The sequence below is a fragment of the Pararge aegeria genome, chromosome 2, assembly GCF_905163445.1.
Source record: "Pararge aegeria chromosome 2, ilParAegt1.1, whole genome shotgun sequence".
NCBI lineage: Eukaryota > Metazoa > Arthropoda > Insecta > Lepidoptera > Nymphalidae > Pararge > Pararge aegeria.
This window is the reverse complement of record NC_053181.1, coordinates 10739342-10761141: the sequence shown is the minus strand read 5'-3', so window position 1 is coordinate 10761141 and position 21800 is coordinate 10739342. Positions and strand designations below refer to the sequence as shown.

At 36.4% G+C, this 21800-nt stretch overlaps 1 protein-coding gene across 1 annotated transcript in view; it reads left to right on the top strand.

Annotated features, from left to right (window-relative positions):
- The first annotated feature begins 1674 nt into the window (after positions 1–1674).
- The window catches only part of LOC120634429 (lachesin-like), a 134541-nt gene continuing 114415 nt past the window's right edge, over positions 1675–21800 (top strand). The window contains exon 1 of the mRNA XM_039904969.1: positions 1675–1872. Coding sequence (XP_039760903.1) covers positions 1707–1872 — 166 coding nt within the window. The 5' untranslated portion in view covers positions 1675–1706. The remainder of the gene's footprint in view (positions 1873–21800) is intronic.

Here is a 21800-nt window from a genome sequence, read left to right as displayed (position 1 = left end):
ACTATGTTTCCGAATATATTAGGTAGGTATGTAGCTTATGTGTAAAACTGGTTAGTACAATTTGTAGGTAATACATACAACACTGATTTGGGATACTCTCTTCACAATATTATTACCGTTTGCTACAAGTGGTACTATATGCTGATTATTATTGTTATTATTCAAAAGAGACTAAGCAGCTTTCGCGGCTGTGTAATGCCGCTGTGTATTAATAGTAATAATGTAATGTGGCTGTGTAATGTAATCAATTCTTTGACCTTTTGTCCATTCGATGTTTGCCTAGTCTATTCTTGAAATGATTCAGTGGCATCATCAGGCAACCATTTTACAGGTTTATCACTCTTTTGCTGATACAGTGCATGGAAGTTTAAAACATGATGTCCTTGTGGTAAAATAATATGATTCATCTCACTTCATTCACCGAAACCATTCAATTTGGATAATCCATACTGGTGACAGTTTTCGCCTTGTTCTTTGGCGTGTTTTCTCTTTATCGTTCGTAGCAGAACATAATATTATCTGCGTACCTTTCCCTTAATTTTTCGTAGTACAGCATATTAGCTGCGTGGCTTTCTCTTAAACGTTTGTAGCACAATATATTACCTACCTGAGTGGCTGTTTGTTAATCTTTGTAAGGCTTTCGTTAAAATCTATCTATGTGTATGTCTGTCTCTGTATATTTACTTTTTCAGATTTCTTCAGAGATTCTTTGTAAAACTCGGTCGAAACAGGCTGTAAAATTCTGAGCACTTAGTAAAATATGCGCCAATTTAGTTGATTGATCATGACTTTTCCACCACCACCATGTTTGCTTGTATGAGAGTCCCACTTAAATATGTGTTTTTATTACTATCAAATTGGTTTTTTGGCTTTGGGCCTCAGATATATAAAAAAATTGTGAGTTTGAACTCACTGTGTTCCTTAGCTCAGGAGCTAAAGGGCTCTGACAGTCAGACACCCAGACTTATGGACAGACAATTTCACCGAAGTAAAGATAAAGATCTCTCTCAGTATAAAAATAATTTCATCGTCGTTTATAGCCCAAGTCTCCGTGAACCTAATTTAAAATTAAGATTCGAAAAGTTTATGCGAAGGTTGAATAGAACTGGAGTTTACAGAGTTTGCCAAATTAGAGCAAAGAAGTGGGCCGTGGAGAAAAATGCAGAAAACGATTTAAAGCGTTAACTTAATGCTTAAGCTTTAAAAACATATTTATCCAACTAACAATAAGTTATCAGACGCCTAATTACAGCCGCGAAACCACCTGTCCGCTATCATCACTGTACATAGGCCTTCGCATATACTTCGGTGCGTCTTACGCGCGGGCCCTCCCCCGCAGTGCTATTGGCCACCGAGATGGATGCGCGCGCAGTGGCCCTCCTCACAGTCGGGTGTGAGACGATGGGACTCCGCAGGAGTCGGTCGTGGCCGCAATGTGGATCCGCGGACAGTGCTGTCGCGACTACGCTGCCATATCGTCGTCACTCGGTACACATTCCACACGTCCGACGTGCTCAAACTATAAAACTGTTTCCGACAACTTTCAACCCTAAACTTTTCAAAGTTGTAACAATCATTTAAAGTATTATAATTCAGCATTTTATCTTTATTTTTATTTATTAATATGATTTTAAATTAATCATTATATATTATTTAGTGTTTTATTTTGCAAAATTGACTGAAGTTAGAGTTGTTGGTGATGTGCGATGGCTAAGCGTCAGGCGATAAAAGGCTGGGGTGCTATGCACTGCGCGCGGCTTGTACTGCCGGTATGCGCGTGTGCATGCGCATTGGCTATGGCCGTCGTTGTCGACGCGCACGCCGACGTTGACACCTCTACCGGCAATGGAGACAATACACTCACCAATTCAGGTAGGTTAATTTACACTAATAGCTACGAACTGTGGAAATGAAAATACTTTATTATGAATCAAAATGTTCAATCGGCAACTTAGTTTTCCAATATTAGTTATCTACTATCTGGAGAGCTGCAAGATATAATAAGGACCAACTTTTCGAACACTGAGTTTTGACAGAGATAACATCTATCTCTAAAAGATGCTCGTTTGCTCATTCATAAAAGCTCAGTCATTATGCGGGCGGAGCGGTGGAGAGCGCTATGCTGGGAGTTTACGTGATAAAAAAAAATGTCATTTACTCTGGTAAGTTTTAAAGTTGAAGAGAGAAAGAAGAGAAGTGCCTAACGATAGGGTTCAAAGCTCAGAGAGCTGATAGATGATAAGGTCACAACGAGCTGGTATAAAAAATCCGGCATCAGATAGCAGATTCCCCGTTCTTAACGGACAAGGATAAGTGAATTGCAATTGTTGGCAAATAGTAGAAGGCAATACCGTAATGCCCGAAAATATCTACAAGAGAGCTATGTCCAGCAGAGGATGTACACCAGTTTTCACAACCAGTGCTAAAAATCATTGTAAAAATACCTACATGGTTAAAATACCTTACCAAGGCATGGGAATCTGGACCCGCCAGCTTGTGTGTACTTTTTGTGTTTTTACCATAATCAATAAATAATTATCATGTACCTGTCAGTAATTGTGGATACTTGATACATGCACATAAGCTCTGTTTTGTTCAATAATTTTTTAAACTCTCGACGCAAAATTTCCGTTTTATATCTATTGCCTACCCCGAACAAATAAACCCTTCCAATTTCTTGTGATAAATTGTATAGTTAAGTTTTCGGCCTGCAGTCTTATTTTATAACTATATTTTATTAATATCATCAGTCTTTTTTTAATTGTTATTTAAATTAAAAAATAAGGTTTTTTTTTATATTTGCGGAAATAAAACTAAGTTATGTCTGTTCTGCAATAGTAATTTGAATCATACTCATACGCTTGAATCGAATCAGCGAGGAATTAATAATTATATACCCGAACTGTAAGTCGTTATAGCTTGAACACACCCAATAGGTAAGGCTGATCGGCCTTAGGCGCATGAAAGTAGCATGTAGCAAGTTCTGTTATGGTGAGAACATCCTACAGAAAAGACGTGCCGCGATCAGAGTATGAGTTTATATTACCACCGGTTAAGATTTCAGGAAAGGTCGGGCTATGAAGTAATTTCTGCCGCTTTTGTAAACATTAATGATCTGAACAGACAGCCAATAAATCCACTAACAGTTTTTTCTAAATATTTAATTTTAAAATGCAAATATGAATTTCAGTACCTTCAATCTTTAAAGCCCAAAAGGTCTAGAGCGGCCTAGAAAAAAAACTTACAATTATAACTTAAAAGCCGTAAAATATATACCTTTTTGGCTACCATTGATTTAAAGCACTAAGAATGCATATATTTCCCAGATCTAGTGCTTCGTAAATTGATTTTTAAGTTTTCTCAAAGCTTCCCAAATCGCTGACCGGCACATGTGTGTCCAATCATTAGGAGAGCCGAGATCCGAATGTAATAAACATTATTATGGTTACGTAACTGTAAAATGCGAATAAAACTGCATAAACCTGCTGGCCGTTCTCCAATAAATACATCCAAGAGTGCCTACCTATGCATACCTATAACCTATATTCAGTGTGCATTTCACTATTCGAAGGATTATTAGGAAATGGAATTTTGGATGGTCATTTCTGACGTAGAGTAATAACGTAATGGTAAACAGTACGTAGGTATATATATCTGTGCTGGTTTATTGCTAGTATGCAGCATAGTATAGTAGGTATTTTTTGTTTCATTTACGCTTACTAGGTAGGTCTTTAAAAGTCAAACTTTATGAAAATAAATATTTATTCGTGAAACTGCCTGCATTTTTTTTGAGAAATAAGGCCTGACTATATAAAATTAAAGATATATTTTTAACGTCACAAATTGATGGTTACCAGCACGTTGCCATTCGATGTAATAGTGCTGTTTGTAGGACACCCTTTTTGGTTGATTTTGAGATTTGAAAATGTCTGAAGGTAATTAATTAGTTTTTCTCATATTTTGGTGCAGGAAATTTAAGACTTGATATTTGGAACACTAATTAATATAGCATTGATCTGACGCTGCAAACAGTACTACTTTTGTCCAACTTACAGAAAATGTGTCGTGTTAGTTGTCATTTGTTGCTCTGACAGCTATTAGGGTTTTTGTCGTAATACTTGAAATAATATTACATGTAGGGACCTACGTACTACATAGTAAGTCCAAGCAATACATTAGTGATCGAATGTATTAGTAATAGTATACTTTTTATCCCGGACAACTAAAGGTTCCTTCGGGATTAAAAAAAAGCAGCAGACATACGTAATACATAAGTAACATAAGTAGGCAGCATAAGGCAGTACATAAGTAAATAACCTACATATAAAACTATTTTTTTTATAATTATTTAATACAGACATATTATAATATCAAATATGGTATAGTAAGTTGCCTAAAACATTATTTAATACTCTTGTGTTAAGCGCTGTTCTTATGTTATCACAAGAAACATTGAAGGATCCCACATTATTCCTCCATTTATTTCATTAATTTTGCTGGTGGGCGGTAACGAAATTGAACAACTCCTACCGAATTTCTACGTTATAAAGAACAAATTGTTATATATTATGTAGCTATGTAGCCAGATTATTCATTAAAAAGACACCCGACTGTAAATGTAGGTCTCAAGGTGAATAGGTTTACTAGCGTGTTATAGAACTTCAGTTGCATAACATACGTACATTTATAAATATTGAATATCATATAATATCACTAGCAGTTTCCCGAGTCTTCGTCTGCTTACCTACAACTTCAATTAACTAAATTTGTCCTATCAAACTTTCGTTCTATGACCCACTGCGTTGCATCGCACTCCTGTTGCTCGTCTTCATGCCTTAACTGGGATTTAAATTTTTAATCTGAAACAATGTGTTAGGTATACCAATTTAATTGTCAACCGAAATACTACGTTTCATCGATAGGTATAATTTGCGAAATTAACGTTTTTTCTAATAATTTTCATCGCCTATTTATCCCCATTAGTTGTCGAGATTAGTAACACACCTATTTTCTAAATTTAGTCGTAACTTTAAATATGCCAAAAAACCAAGTTTCGTGGACATAGCTTGAAAATTGACAGGCTTTCATATAAACTTTAATCGACTATTTTGCGCTTATCAGGGTGGAATTAAAAAAAAACATATCTTAGTAGGTGTTTAGGTTTTCAAGAGAACCTACTGTCAAAATTGCAAGTTTCTAACCCCCAGTGGCTTGGGCTGTTCGTTAATACCAATATCAATTAGACAGGGCTTAGAATTTTATATAGGTATAGGGGAAGCACCCGCAAGACGCATATGGTGTAAATAAAACCATATACTGATAATATTTATAGAACTCTTTGTACTTTTGATTTATACTAGGTTTAATTATCTTTGGATAATAATAATAAAAAATTATAAAACTTTAACGATTTTTAGAATAATTATGATCATTTACAAAAAGTATCAATTATTCGTTATGTCTACTTAGTTAGTTAATCTTCAGGTTATTCACAGAAGTAGCTACCAACTCCTACGTTAGCATTGCAGTCTTCATGCGTCCAACTTTTGCACTGATTACTTCGAATCTTCTGCCGGTGGTTCAGTGTATTTGTCAACGCACACTACGCTATAGTAAAAAAAATGTTTAGGATTCCTGTTTTTTGTCTGAAAGAGAATGTTTTGGTTAAGTTTTGCTAGAGCCTTCTAGCTCAGCAATTATGTTCTTCAGATTTGTGTTCTCAAATTTTAATGCTTGCTCTGTCAGCTTTGTATTTTTAGATGAAGCTTCACCTATGGCATGTAAGTCTCCTAATCTTGCCAAAGATGTTGGCTGGAAGAAAAAAAAGATGAAAAAGGTTAAACGTATAAGCCCAGAAAATAAGCTGTCTAATTTTTGTAGATACCTACGCACACAGCCCTTTTTCTTGTCCTAAACTATAAACAGATGTGAACCTAGTTAATTTGTTCGACTTATTTCAGAACTTCACATGTCATTGCAATATTGTTAAAATGTACATATGAAGGAGTTAATAAAATAGGGCAAAAGGGATAGGTATACGTTTTTTTATGCTTAGATAAATTTGCAATTGAATAAACAAAGTAAGATTGAAGGTAATTCATGATTAATACAAAATGTTAGTGTACAAACCTTCACATGAATCGTTACATAACAACGAAAATCTTTTTTTTTTCTATACCCAACCAACGCATTCACGAATTTTTTTATTGTATCTTATAGCGGCAATTTAAGAAACAGGAAAAGTGTTATAGCTATATCTATTATAGATTTTTGAAAAACCAGTTATTTTTCTTACGCGCCCTATGCTTCTTGCCCGGCTTTCCCTACAGATTTTCACTCACAAGGATTCTACCAATGTTATTGTCTATAGCAACCATTCGTTAGTTCGTTTTAAAAAGTCACACAGTAATCATCCATAATAAAATGTGCCCGTTTGTTTTTATGTCTGCTTCTTACCTATGTGTAGCTCAACCACTGCACCGATTTTGATGAAATTTTTTCCAAAGGATTTTTTAAAAACTGAAGCAAACGCGTGCAAGTTCGCGGGCAATAGCAATTATAATGCTACTACTACTTTGTAAAATGAGTGTAATAAAAAAGCGAGGTAAGTAAAAATCACATAGGTAACATGGATTTTCGTTCCTCGTTTCCTACGGCCGTCCGTCTGCCTTAAATGTGCCTATAATATTTGAAGAGTTCCCTCGATTTTTGTCCAGGATTCCTCCAATAGATCTTTTCAAGATTAAAATTGACCCGCCAAGGCGTGGATGGCTACCACCCTATACGTATACGTATATGTACCACCAAGCCAATGCTTGCGGGTTATGCTCTTAGTGTTAATGTTTATATATAACTGCCCCTAACAGGTAGCCTTATACCATTTTAGACCACATCGTCACTTACCGCTGGGTGAGATGGCAGTCAAGTTGTAGTGGAATAAACAATTTACATTTGTGTCGTTGTCGAAAGTCAATATCTTCAAGGATATTCCTATATAGAGAGAAACGTGTAAAAATAGCGTTATTTTAAAAACTAAATGATGTAAAATTAAAAAAATTATTAATTCCACTGTACAGATTTATATGGTTTCCGAGGAGTATAGCAAATTAAATTGAATATTCATTGGACTTCCGCAAAGTACCGCCTACTTCTATCCAATAGCTACTTTAGATTTTCTTGGACTGGAGATTTACATATTTGTGGCTTGAGTTACTGCATTCTCAGAAGTATTGCAGAGAAGTATTACTACGACAATATACTTCGACAATATACACATCGTCATCTAGCCCCAAAGTAAGCGTAGCTTGTGTTATGGGTACTAAGATGACTGATGGATATTTTTATGAATAATATACATAAATATTTATAATATACAGATAAACACCCAGACTCTGAAAAACACTTATGTTCATCACACAAACATTTTCCAGTTGTGGGAATCGAACCCACGGCCTTGAACTCAGAAAGCAGGGTCGCTGCCCACTGCGCCAGTCGTCCGTCAAATAGGCATGAATGTACCTTTTGACATGGAAAATAGTATAGGCTACCTTTTATCCCTCCTTAAGTAGTTCCCGAGAGAAAATTGAAATTTTTAACGAGTGAAGATTTAGACCCAATTCTGAAGTCCAGCCAGACGAAGTCGATATCAAAAGCTAGTATATAATATAATCCGTCTGCACGTGTGTTTGTTCCCCAAATCCTCAAGAGCTGCTGGTCCGGTTTAGATAAAAATTTGTGTGTATATTTCAATATGTTCCTGGTAGGTGGTACGGCTTTAACAGGCAGACGTCGTAATATCTGAAATATTTTAATCGAACTTTGTAACATAAAGAACTACCATCACGCACCTACCGAGTCCGAGTCCAGCGTTATTAGTATTTATTGATGCTAAATAAAAAAAGCCACCTTAATCACCTAACGGTGTAAAATTACCATACCTAACAAATAAACATGAAAAAAATCAGAAAAATCGGTCCAGCCTTTTCGTAGAAGGGCAAGTACTATGATCTCGAGATTTTTACATAGGATACCTATAAGATTTTTCGTTCGATAACCAATATAGAAGTTAGGTATATCATTAATTCTTGGAATCGTTCCTTTTTTTTCACAAAATAAAATCTGTGTACTTTTACAACGAACTCAACGAACAACAACGAATACGTTTTTTTAATTATTAACATTACATAAAAGAGCTAAATTATAATGAGCACCTCCCTAAATAGTGATTACGTACTGTGTAGTCAACATTGTATTCTGACAGTATTGGTAAGCTGGATATCAGAGCATACATGGTCATGTCAGTAATTTGGCTAGTCATAAATTACGCGTTTAACTGAATTACACGCGCTAAAAGCATTCCGCGAGTGCCGACTGCAAACCATTTTCATTCCCCAGGACCTCTCACGCGTCCGATATATAGGCATTCGACGCACTTCCCAAATGAGTTTTGAATCAATGAAATTTAATTAACGACTCGTTTTCCATCAACGTGTCACATCACTGTTGCGTTATCCCATAATCTTTAGAACATGGCCTACAACGTACCGTCATGTGTCCATCAACTGAGGCGGCGGTATTAGGCCTTCATCATCATCAACCCATTACTGGTACAGGGCACGAGGCTCCTCTTAGAATGAGAAGGGTTTAGGGTTTTATCACGCTGGCCAAGCGCGATAGACTTCACACGCCGTTGAGAATATTATGGACAACTCTCAGGCTTACAAGTTTCCTTACGATGTTTTCCTTCACCGTTTAAAGCAAGTTATATTTAAAATGCTTAAATTAAAAACGCACACATCTCCGAAAAGTCAGTGGTACATGACGTGGCTTTGCCTACTAGGTTATCACCGATTAAGTATCTCGTGTTTAGCCTTATGCGCCTGTAATTACGCCGGCAACCACGTCCTTCAGACCGGACGATAGTATTAAAACAATGCTGCTTAGCGACAGAAATAAGCATGATGGTAGTTTTTCCTACTAAAAGCTTTACTACTACTGATGCGATAGTACTCAGCTATAGTATTCTTATTATTTTCTTTTGTACTCTCGGGGAATATATTTTAATAGGCGTGGACGCATGCATGCTTTAGTAGTGGCTTCTTGAGATTTTTAATCTAAATTGTAGAATAGATGCAAAAATCAGATTACCCTTTAGCTATTCTTTTAGCACATCGATAATTTGCACTGGACGATAATCTCTGGTGAGAGCAATTAAATTGTAAGAAATTGTCACTGTCATGTATAATTATACTATTGTGTGGGGTGCTATGGGCTTGGTATTTTGGTGATGGCGAACGCCTTTGAAGATAAATGCGGCATAAGCAGCTGATATATAGACCCTCTAATTAGGGCGACGTTAATATCAGCAAGGTGACAGCAGCAGTTCAGCGACTCAGGGTGAAGAGATGTGCGGTACCAGAATTGCCATCACTAAGAAGTTTCTAGAATGTAGATACCTCCACCATGTAGTTTAAGGCTCTTGCAGCCCCGTAGTGATTTAATTCTAAGTTAGTTGTGTATACTCAAACGACCCAATTCTATGTATATTCTTACAAAGCTGACCACGTCTGGAAACATACCGTTTACACGGGATATCTCTCGCGAGGCTGATCAGTCGGTATGCACGGCTGAGTGCACACTACAAATGTATAAGGTTCCGCAAAACATATGCATAAATCCATAGCGCTCAATTCGAATAGGTTATGACACATCCACACCGGCCTAGATGCCGCGGACAGTGTTATTAGTTAAATAAGTTACTGGTATTAGTCGAACGCTAAAGTAAAATTGTTTTTTTTATTTCCCTGTTATCCACTTCAATGTGCAAAAATAAAAGAATATTTTAAATAATAAACTACATTTTGGTACTATATATTGGTTACTGAAATTTCCGATACGAACTTTCATATACTTCGACCCTTCGCATCGCTTCGGCCGCTCGCACTATTCCTTCACTTTCACTTAGTGTTATTTCTAGCTTTCTTCCTACTTGCACGGCTACTTAGGTTTGTAGCGTTGTTTTACATTTGCATCGCGATACGACCCTTAGAAGCCAAAGTAAAAAGGATGGACGTAGGTGAGACGCAAAGGGTCTTAGAAAAGAATTGAATTTGTTTTTTGAATGAATAAGTAGCGGGGAACCGCTAGTCTGTTATTATTATCTATAGCCTATAATAGTCCACTGCTGGACTAAAGGTCTCTCCCAAAGGGAGGTTTGTCCCATAATTACCTTGTTGGTCAGACGAGTTGGTGATCACAGTAGATCGTAGTAGTAGCACAGAGAACGCTGCTGCCCGTCAGCCCTTATATTCCGATAGTCATCTCGTACGTCTCACGTATGGGAGGCAACTGTATTCTCATCTGCCGTCATCACACGGCTAGTCTGTTATAATTGTTCGTTATTTTTAAACATTAAAATCCTCAACTTTTTAGTTTTTCACAAACGTTTCAGACTAAAATGAAACTAAAAAACGTATGAGCTCAAACATTCAATTTAGAAAGTATTTACAAAAAAAGTTGGGTTATGGGTGCAACTAATAGTTGTGCAACTAGTAGTACAGCTAATGAATATTTTTATTACAAATATACTTAAATACATATAATATACAGACAATAACCCAGACACTAAAAAACATTTATGTTCATCACACAAACATTTTCCACTTGTGGGAATCGAACCCACAGCCGTGGGTAACTCAGAAAGAAGGGTCGCTGGGTCGCTGAACACTGCGCCAATCGGCCGTCAAAAACTAATTATTATTTTTAATTACGTAACAAATGGAGTGTTACTTATAGACAAGAGAAATATGTCGTAAAAAGGAAATGTAGTCATATGAGTACAAAGTTAGGCTACAAGTACAAGTTCGAGAACCTAAAGTTGACGTCTTACAAGAAACTTTCTCAACGCAATAATTCTATGGTAACAGTGGCTTTTCAAACAAGTTCCTCGGTAGGAACCGATAACAACGTAATGAATTAATCAAGATTTCACCTCGCCTAATATGAACTATGATTTTCGCCGGCGAACAATAGGGGCGAAGGAGTAGTGGAATCAAAGTTGTTGAAGTTAAATCACGACGTGCCTACATTTGTAGAGTTCCTTTGTTACGGAGCCAAGTAATGAAAGCGCTAGCTGATAATAATTTACGAACAGCAGAAGTGTCGCTGTTTAATGGCGAAAATGGGGTTCGAGGAGCATTCCAGCGAGCGAGCGGGTGTCGAGTGACAACCGCGTCGACAGCAAACTAAAATAATTATCATCATTGTCCCTGGCCACTGCGAACGCTTTAATTGTTCATTTACATTTGCAGCGATGATACCAGTTCCGAACTATTTCGCCCGGCTTTCATTTTACACCGTCCGCGTCCGCTTCGTTCCCCATGTTATAGTCGACGCTTAATGGCCTGAAAAATGGAAATGAATTGCTACATCTACAATGTCAATGTTGCGTGTCTCGTGACAGCTTCAGTCCTCATTCATGCTCTGCTACAGATTTATAAACTATCCTTCTAAAGGTTTATTATCAGATGAAGATCCCACTAGGCGCTAAAATGTCGATGCAGTCTGTAGGTAGTAGAAGTCTTCCAGAAGTAATGCATCAGCAGTTTCTGGAAGATGGAGATAGAAAGGGGTTTTTTTTTGTCCGTAGGCCATTGTGTACCATTTCCAATGGATTCGGGCATGCCCAAGGTATAATAGGCATCCTTTCCCGACCTTTTAAAAAACCTTACTTAAAACATCTGAAAAAATATTCCTTGATAAGATGCCTTCAACTAATTGCTTCTATTGATTTAGGCCAGCTGTTTGATATTTACGTTAGGCCTTTACTACCTAACATGTGGCAGAATATTATGATAGCTCTTGTCCTTAATTGGTTTCCATACGCTGCATGGGTTAGCAAGGACTGTTACTGTTGCACGCTCAAATCTGTGCACGGGTATAAAACTTAATACCTTTTGTTTGATTGTTGTATTCTGTGTACCTACCATATATCTTAGTCACTTAAGATAAGTAAATAACTATTACTTATTAAAGTGGTTTATTTAAATAATATTTTATCTAACAAAAATTGAGGAGACATGCGCCAATGCGAAATCCATTATACTAATAATCGTATATCTAATATTAGCTTTTCTGAAAACAAACACAGCGAATCTTCCGTTCTTTAATCTTAGATACTAAGTAGGTTTTCTCATGGTGACAATAATGAGTTTTTTGTTCGGATTGGGTCCGGAGCCATAATATAAAAATATGGGTATAAATGAATTAACATGTATGGCTATCTATTTGGATTGGATTCATGATTACAGTTTCCTAATATTGTTCTAAAAATGTTATCTTTTGAACTAAAACCGTAATACTAACCTGTTAAATCTCACCAATGTATCGGTGCACTGCACCCAAGCGAAAATTATACCAGATAGGAGAGTCCCCTCACTTCAACCATATACGAATGTTATGCTACGTAGGAACCAATTGTTCGTGTGGAATGTGGGAACGAGGAAATCTCAAAATTTAGATTTGTGCGTGCATATGCCAAGCCGCAGTGTGGAAGTTATGTTTAGGAATGTCCTCCCTTGTTCGCATCATGTGTCTTTATCTTCGTAATCAAGACTGAATAAATTTTTATAGCTTACAAGTCTCGGAATCGGTTTTCATTTACCGGTAAATTTTGATAAATAACCGGTTATAATAATGTTCTTTGTTTTTCCACTTAAATGATTTACCGATTTCTAAGGAACCTTATTGGTAAGGTTAATATAGTACAAATATAATAATTTAATGGGAAAATAACGCGTTTTTATCTTCTGAAATGACTACTGTTTAAAAATAGTTTCTTAATTCATTTTAAAAGTGTTTTTTTTTATATAGGTTAATTGCTTAAAGAAACGAATGCTTAACGGTTGGCATCACCAATTTCTAAACGCCAGATACTGAGAATTTATTATAAATTAATCTAAATATGGTTTGGTCCGGGAATCAAAACGAGACGATGCGTCGTCGATCTCGCTTTTTACTACACAAACGAGTTAGATTGTTTCTAAACAGGGGATGATATTCTTACGACTGCAATTTCCAAAGAGTAAAGATTCAGAAGACTTACGTAAAGTTGTAATACAAATTTGGTAAGGGAACGTAACTAATAAGGGGTAAGTGGTATTACAAAATGAAATTACAGAAACTCGCGGAGTTCTCCCGCGGCATTAATTTGTATCAAGAATTTGTAGAGATTTAGCTTGAGCCGGGAGTGTTCATCGCAGCCGGCGAGCGTTAACACTTATTAAGGGGGTGCATCCCTGCGACAGATGTAGGGGAGGACCCGCCATTTGCGTAATGTCAGGAATGGTTACACTCGATTTAATAAAACTCCGACAACATTTCATTCCGAAGAATTTTAGAGTCAATTCGTTTTAAAGGCCACCGTAGCATAGCGAAAAAAAACCGTAAGCCGAAACGTGACTGGAATACATTGCCACGGCTTGGATTTCTTATCGATGGCAATTGAGACGAGTAGGTACTTATGGCTTTTCGAGTGGCTCGGCTTCGTTTAATTTGTTGTTTCAGCGTGGAATTTTTATTAACGTTTCCCCTCACTTTACATTTTTGGGACGATCTGTCGTTGGAAGTCTAGGTGTGGAAGGAGTATCCATTTCGTTTATACAACATTTCACATTGATTATGCGATGAATTATGATCGTTCTTATACGATGTCATTGCGTCATTTCCCAAACATATAGGTAAGTACTCGTTAGTACAGGGGCCGAACTGGTTTGAATTCTGCGGTCGACATGTATTTGAATCGAATTGGATGGAATGCTAACGTATAAAGGAACAACATACATGCATTATCATGATACCTATTGACCGCGAACTAGATGGAGTTGAGTGTGCAAAATATGAGGATTATATTATCAACTATTTGTAGTTTATCCCTACGTTTCAAGATTTATTTATTAAAATTAGATTATGCTTATTTCCTGGTTCCCACACCTTGCATAATTATTTTTTTTGCCACTCTCTCTGCGTAATGAAACGTTGTTTCTAAAATAATTCTAGTGGGCGTAGACAATTTTGTGTTATGGGGTGTTACATCAAAGCTTTAAGTTAGTAAGTAATATATTTTCTCTCTACCGTCTGACTTGCACATGATGTTCTAATTTTAAAGTAAAATCAAAACTAAAGACATAATTATGTATAGTGACGTCTTAAAGAATATTAAAAAAAATTGGTATTTGCGCCTTATAGTGTTTTTCAATAGATTTAAGAAAGTTAATTAGCAAAAAATATTAATCGCGAACCAACCATGAATCCGTTGGCAGGCCTAGTTTGTCGCTTGTCTTGCTTAAGTAACGATCTTCTAAACTTTCAACTATGATAAAGATCTCAAAGTTTATAGCTATCTCGTAAATTGTGAAAAGAATTAAGCTTTATATAGATTGTAGATACTAAATATCCAGAGAAAGGACTATATCGTTTCTGTAGATATTTTTTGCAAAACTAAAACCTGCGTCAAACAAGCACTTACATCATCATAATCAAGTATAATCCTCGCAAGTCTCTTATCTTTACTCATATTCACTTTATATTCCAAAGGCTAATTATCCCGATATGTATGCGACTTTATTTTCCTGGAACGCCAGATATATATCTGCGCGAAATTATATTGCCATCCAAATTTCACTTGCAAATATAATCACATTATGTCCAAGCTTCTGTATTAGCTTTGTGACAGGGTTCAGAAATTAATAGCAACACAGAGCGTGCGTCGATCGGAAAACACAAGGGGACCACTCAGCAGATGCTTATCTACACTCGCACTCGCTAGCTAGAATTTTGCCTCTCGTTGGGAGTGTGTGATTGCAGGAAATTATTGTTGGCTTGCTGGTTTATCGTCTCCTAGTTACTCGTATCACACATGTAGGTAGGATAAGAACTTTATGGAATAAGGGTGTTCTCTGATGCTGGTGGTTGCGTTTACCTATATATTTTGAATATAGAAAATTACGGTAGGTACATTGTAAAACCATACTACACGAAAAAAACATCCGAGTTTGGTTTATCGTCTGCTAATAACTCTTACCACACAAGTAGGTAGGATAATAACTTTTTGGAATTCGGGTATTCTCTGATGCTAGATATTATTTTGAATATAGAAAATGACGGTACATTGTAGAACCGTACTACGCTAAAAAAACACGCAAAACAACCAGTATTTGGTGATTGCCGATAAAAAGGAATATTTAATCTTAACACATATAGACACAGTATATATGGAAAGCATTCTGTGAGGATGACGCGAGTTTAATGATTTTTGCTCATCCAAAAAGTGCTCAACAAGCCTAAATAAGTTTTCAGTTCAAAAATATGTTCATCATCGTCATAATCAGCGTGTTAATAATGCCTGCTTGTCACATACCTCCTCACTCATATACAAGATGTCCCAGGGGTAAGTGATAACCTGGCGTTTATTGAATATTTAGACAAAATTATTAACATTTAACCTTTCATTCTGTCTTTTTACTAGCTGTTATCATAATTCATCAATTCAAGATATTAAATCTGTCTACTATAAAATGAAACAATTTAAAAATAAATAAATTAACTCAAAGTTTAAAGAAAAATCTAATTTTTTAATTCGCCTCATAATACCGAAAAAAATCCAATGATAGGATTAGTTTTAAATTAACAAATAACAAAATTATTTGTTAATAATTTTGTCCAAATATTCAATAAACGCCGTGCGGTCACTTAGCCCTTGGACACATTGTATAAAGGAATTTAGAGCATTGCTTTAATTAACGGTTTGTAATATAGTATAGATAAAGTGCACTCCGATTTTTCAGCAGTGGCTTGCAAACAGGGTATGCTAATTGGTATGCTATGCACTAAGCTAAGTCTAAGATGATATAAAATGGAGAAGTTCTACAATACGAGCTATAAAAACTTAAGGTTTTAATTCGTGTATAATGCCTACCCTTGAGTTTTTTATAGCTCGTACCTACTGAAGATTTTTGTGCATACATTATATGCCCGCCTCTGTTTTTCAAAGTCCGAATTGAAACTTTTTTTAATAGTTATAATTGAGGGACCAAATACATTGCCCACGATGGTACGTGAGAAACCAACGCCTATATAAATAGTAACAATAATAATAAAAGCTTTGTATTGGGAATAACTGAAGCAGTGATAGCATAGTGGTTAGGACTTAACTTACAGGGGGCCGAATTCAAACCCCAGCACGCACCTCTAACTTTTCTATGTTATGTGCGTTTTAAGCAATTAAAATATCACTTCACTGGTGAAGGAAAACATCGTAAGGAAACCTCCATGCCCGCCAATCCGCGCTGGGCCAGCGTTGTGATCGGCACCAAAGTAAGCGTAGCTTACTGGGTACTAAGGTGACTGATGAACATTTTTATCAATAACATACATAAATACTAATAATATACATATAAACACCCAGACACTGACAAACATTCATGTTCATCACACAAACATTTTCCAGTTGTCCAGAAAGCAGGGTCGCTGCCCTCTGCGCCAATCGGCCGTCAAATGACAATCGCTTCATAAATAGGAACATGAAAAAATATTATGCTGCATTACTTATGCAGCATCATATACTGTGTTGCAATAATCATTGCACTCCAAATAAACTAAAATAGTTTGCAAACAACAAAGTGCCTTCATGTGTACATCAACCTAAGGCGTGGGTGCTAAGCGTCATGTGCCAATTACACCGGTACCCGGAACACAGCAAAACTGCTTCGCGGAAAAAATTAGCATGGCAGTAGTACTTTACCGGACGAGCGATATCAAAAAAAGCTATCTACTACTATACTGAGAATTTCTTGACAAAAAACTAGCAATTTTTGTCCCACCCTGGGAATCACCACTAAGACCTTGGCCTCTGCAGAACACGCTGTGCACCTTACCAACAGGGCAGTTGGTTCAAATTAGCATTGTTAATAATCTGTCTGATGGCAGGCTTCGGTCGTGGCTAGTTACCGACATAGATGTGCCGCTAAGTGATTTAGTTTTCTGGTACGATGAGGCGTACAAACCAATTAGGGACATGGGTTTAATAAAGCCGCCATAACCCTAACAGGCTAGCCCTTTACCATCTTATACTGCATCATCTCGTACCTGATGGTAATTACTAATAAATGTGGATGGCGATATCACCGGCAACGATTAACTTGGCGTGGAATTAAAAAAAAAAGTATTAATTAAAATCAAATATCGTACAGAGTAGCTACCTTAATGGTCAAAGTCAAAGTCAAAAATATCCTTATTCAAGTAGGCCCATAGGTGGCACTTTTGTTTTGGCATACATAAGAATTACACGGTAGTGAGATGATGGTGAAAACCACATTCGTAAACTTAAAACTAAAGCTACGAAGGTTCCAAACGCGTCCTGGTCTAAGAAGACGCCCACAACAAACTTAGCCGCGTGTTTTTTTTTTTAATGGTTGTTAGCAAGGGCGTTAAAATGGGAAATCAGCCAAAGCAGCGTGAAATGTAATTTCGAATATCAGATTAGTAAAAGGGCATTGTCATTGTAATATCAGCTAAGGCAACATGTGGCATAAATATTAGATGCTAAATATAATTAATGATCGATTGCAGCGTGTGAGGAGTGGGGATCTGTCAGAACCCTCCGCAAATCTTTACCGACACAAAATACAAGTCCCTAGGGCCCACCGTGCCTTTTAATTTGCAAGTATTAGGGGTGAGTTATTGTGCTGCCGTTTTTAGAGAAATGAATAGCGGGCATGTTCGATATTTGAAAAAAAAAACAAATTCTTTTCTATGGTTATAAGAAATTAGCCAACATGAACTTAAAAGATTTGGAAAAATAATTATTTCAGACACTAAAATTTAAAGAAAGACAAAATAATATTTTTATACTAAATCAATTTTAAAAAAGGTAGGTAAAAGATACTCGCCACTCAGTCACTGGAGGTAGAAAAAATAGAAATGTTATGTTATACGGTAGCAGTTAAATACGTCTTTGTCGGTATGCTTACTATATATGGGTGTGGCCCAGATCACAGAAAATTCAGAAATCAAATCACTTGGAAACTAGCGAGTTCGTCAACACCCGTGACAAAACTGTGCATTAGTAAGAACTATGCTTCTTTTCAGTCCATAAACTATTTCTACGTTATTCCGATAAAACCAGCAAACACTCTTTTGCATTTATATTATCGTATCTTTTAAGGTACCCACGTAACTGTAATGATTAGCAATTTGGTCTCACAAGGCATTTATATGATACTCTTCTCCGAGCTACGCTATCCTGCGAGATACAAGACGTGTGCGACTAGTGTTGCCCAAATGCAAGAACAAGACGAGACTTAGCCAGTCTTGGTCTTGGTCTTGCGCCAATACACCTGGTCTTGGTCTTGGTTTTGGTCTTGCGCTCCCAGTCTTGGTCTTGGTCTTGGTCTTGCAGCAAGAGTCTTGCAAGTCTTGCAATTACCTATTAGTCTATTACTATTTATTAAAGTTTACTTTAAATCTTAGAAAAACGTATTAGAATTGGAACATTGTGAGCTTGAATTAACATAGCCATAGTAAAGATCAAGCAGATTAATAAATAACTGAAGATTTGATAAGAAATTCGAAAAATCAACTGACCTATATGTCGTTTTCCATGGAAGTAACTGTTTCTTAATAAACATTTATGATTTATAAGCTTACATTTGCTAAAACATGTAAAAAAACAAATTAATTACAATAACTTGACTGTATTTTAAAGAACAATACTTATCTGTCTAGAAAGAGATTGAACCCTCAACTTATAAGAAATTTAATAAAAGAGTTTTACGATTTATCATTTATTTGAATAAAAAATAAAATACAACACAAATCAACAGCTTTATCATTAAGTTATGATACTTTATATCAATTCTTTTGACCAAGAATTAATACAAAGTAACCATCTGGCTGACTCATCACTTAACCTATTTCTATGTTTTCTAATTACTAATGATGCTTTAGCAAATAACCTCTCAGCAGGTACTGAAGTTGCAGGTATTGAGAGAAAATCACGGGCCATTTTCGATAAAATCGGATACTCTGTCTCATGCGTCCTCCACCAATCTAAAATGTCTTCCGAGCTGGCAGTTCTTGGTTTTCTCAGGTACTCCTCCAACTCGTCTATCACTAAGCCTTGAAGACAAGATCCAGATGACGTCGAGGGACATTCATAGAGTTTATCAAAGTCTATTACGTCTTCATCTTCATCACATACTTTATTGTCTTTTTCTGGTAATTCCAGAGATTTGTTCAGTGAGTGTAGACTTTTATATTCTTCATAAAGTTCATTGAACTTGCGCAGACTTTCTGTTTTAAGTTGCTTCCCCCACATTGTCAGGTCAAAAGTCTGAGCCTTATGCCTTGGGTCTAAAATTAAAGAAGTACAATAAATCCAGTTGCTCTTCTTGTAATGTTTAAGCATTTTGTCTCGAGCTGCTTGGAAAGCTAGAATGAGCCTTTCATCCACTTCAGATCGATTAGGTTTCTCATCTAACTGTTTTACCATGGATTCAATTTTATCTAGCAAGAGATTAAATGATACAATGACTAGCGGTAACGTAACATATTTGTCTCCACCAAGTTTTGTACTTAAAAGTTTAAAGTTTATTAGAAATTTATGTAATTTTTCGAGTACCTGCCATTCATTAGCTGTGATTTGAAAATCATTCAATTCGGTGACAGAACTGCACAATATGTCAATGCCCGCTCTCACTTTTAAACCAAATCCAATCATATCATGTGTGGAATTCCATCTCGTTGGACAGTCAAGAATGGCATTTAGATTTGATGGCACGCCAGCTGCTTCACAAGCAGACTGAAACTTCTTCTTCACTATCTCACTTCTTTTTATTTTACTGGAAATACTGCGTAACTTTGTTACAGATGTACGCGAGTCAGCAATATTTGGTGCAGATTCTTCATCTTCCTCATCCTCAGTTTCGTCTGCATAGTCTTCGTACTGCTGATCTTGCGCGTTAGTGTCAGACTCACAGTGTAATGCTAAGGTCTTTAATAAATCTTGTACACCAAGGTTTAAAATGTGAGCAAAGCACCGGAAATGTTGATTGTCTGAATCAAAGTGTGGCGGCAGCTGTTTGCCCAGTTCATACATAAATTTGGTATTTGCAGTTGCGTTGTCGACCGTGATACCTTGTATTTTATCAATTATGCCATATTCCAATAAACATTCATGGAAAATCGTTGCAATATCTTCCCCAGTATGTCGACCGCGTGATGGTATAAAATCAAGAACTACAGATCGATACTTCCATTCGTTGTCTATATAATGAATAGTAACCCCGTAGTAACTCCTACCAGCAATTGACGTCCACCCATCAATGGTAAACGACATTTTAGATGATAATGGTTGAAGTCGTTCCTTGAGATTCAATTGGAGCTCTTCAAATCGCTCTTTGACTTTCCTTCTAAGTGTAGACCTTTTAGGAAACACCATATTAGGGCAAATACGTCGAAAATATACTTGTGTAGCTTCGTCATCGAAAAATGAGAAGGGAAGATATTTTTTCACCACCCAATCAACTGTAGCTGTCGTGATGTTGTCACTGCTGTTTTCCGACTGAAACAAAACAATAAATCTTGTGTTATTATTTAAAACATACTAGGTTTGAGCGTATAAGAGGAGGAGGTTTGTTGTTGTTAAATCGAGAAAATCGTTAAATTGATATTTGTTATATTAAGGTTGCACTGTACTGTAATTTACCAAAATAAAGTACTTAGTTGTTACTGGCCGATTAAATGAAAATATGGGTTTTTATAAAAAATATTTAAGACGATAATTACATACTTAATATGTCGCACCCCTAGATGAAAACACCACTAACTCAAAAATACTTACGTAAGTTAATGGCGTTTTTGAAAGTATCGCATGAATAGCTACGCGGAGTTAAAATTCTTTTAACTGTTAAAAAAATATTCTTACCTGTCCACTTCTTCCAGCGGTTACTAAAAAGCTTGTGATATCTCCACTTAATTTTGGTTTAACAGGAAGAAATATTTCTGATTCCTTTTTGTGGAAAGACATTAGATGTTTCCTTAAGCCTGAAGTGTTTCTGTTTTTCATTTTTATTTCAATCTTTTTATGTTGGCACAATTTACACAAGGCAGTTTGGGATGCATGAATTATTTCGAAAAACTCCTCAAATTTGCTTTTGGGTCTTTTAGATCTGTGACTCAAACTCTCGTTACTCGGACTAGAATAATTTGAATCTTCGTCACTCATATTAAATTGTACACGTGATACGTTTTTAGAAAACAACGAGAATTAGTAAAAACAATTATTAAGTTAGAATCGAAGCACAGCTCAATTGGAAATGACTGGAATTAAAATAATTCCTTCATTTATAGTACGTTTCCTTGCTTTTTACCGCGCCGCCTCGCCACGTGCCGGCTCTATGAAAAGGATGCCGCCGCAAATCGAACGATGCCGCGTGCGGCGTACAAACACACACTAAATATTACCTACTTGTACAGACGCGACCCGTGAATAAAATATATGTAAAGAATTAGTGCCAATCACTATTCTTTACATATAAGTGAATGTTTTGGCTTGCATCTATACTAATATTATAAAGCTGAAGAGTTCGTTTGTATGTTTGATGACAGAAGTTTTAAAATAAATAAATAAATCCTGAACGTCACTATACCTCCAAAGTTACTATTCCTCGTGGACGAAGTCGCGGGCACAGCTAGTAAATACTTACTCTCATCATCTCTCTCAGAGATATTCGAACACTTTTTTG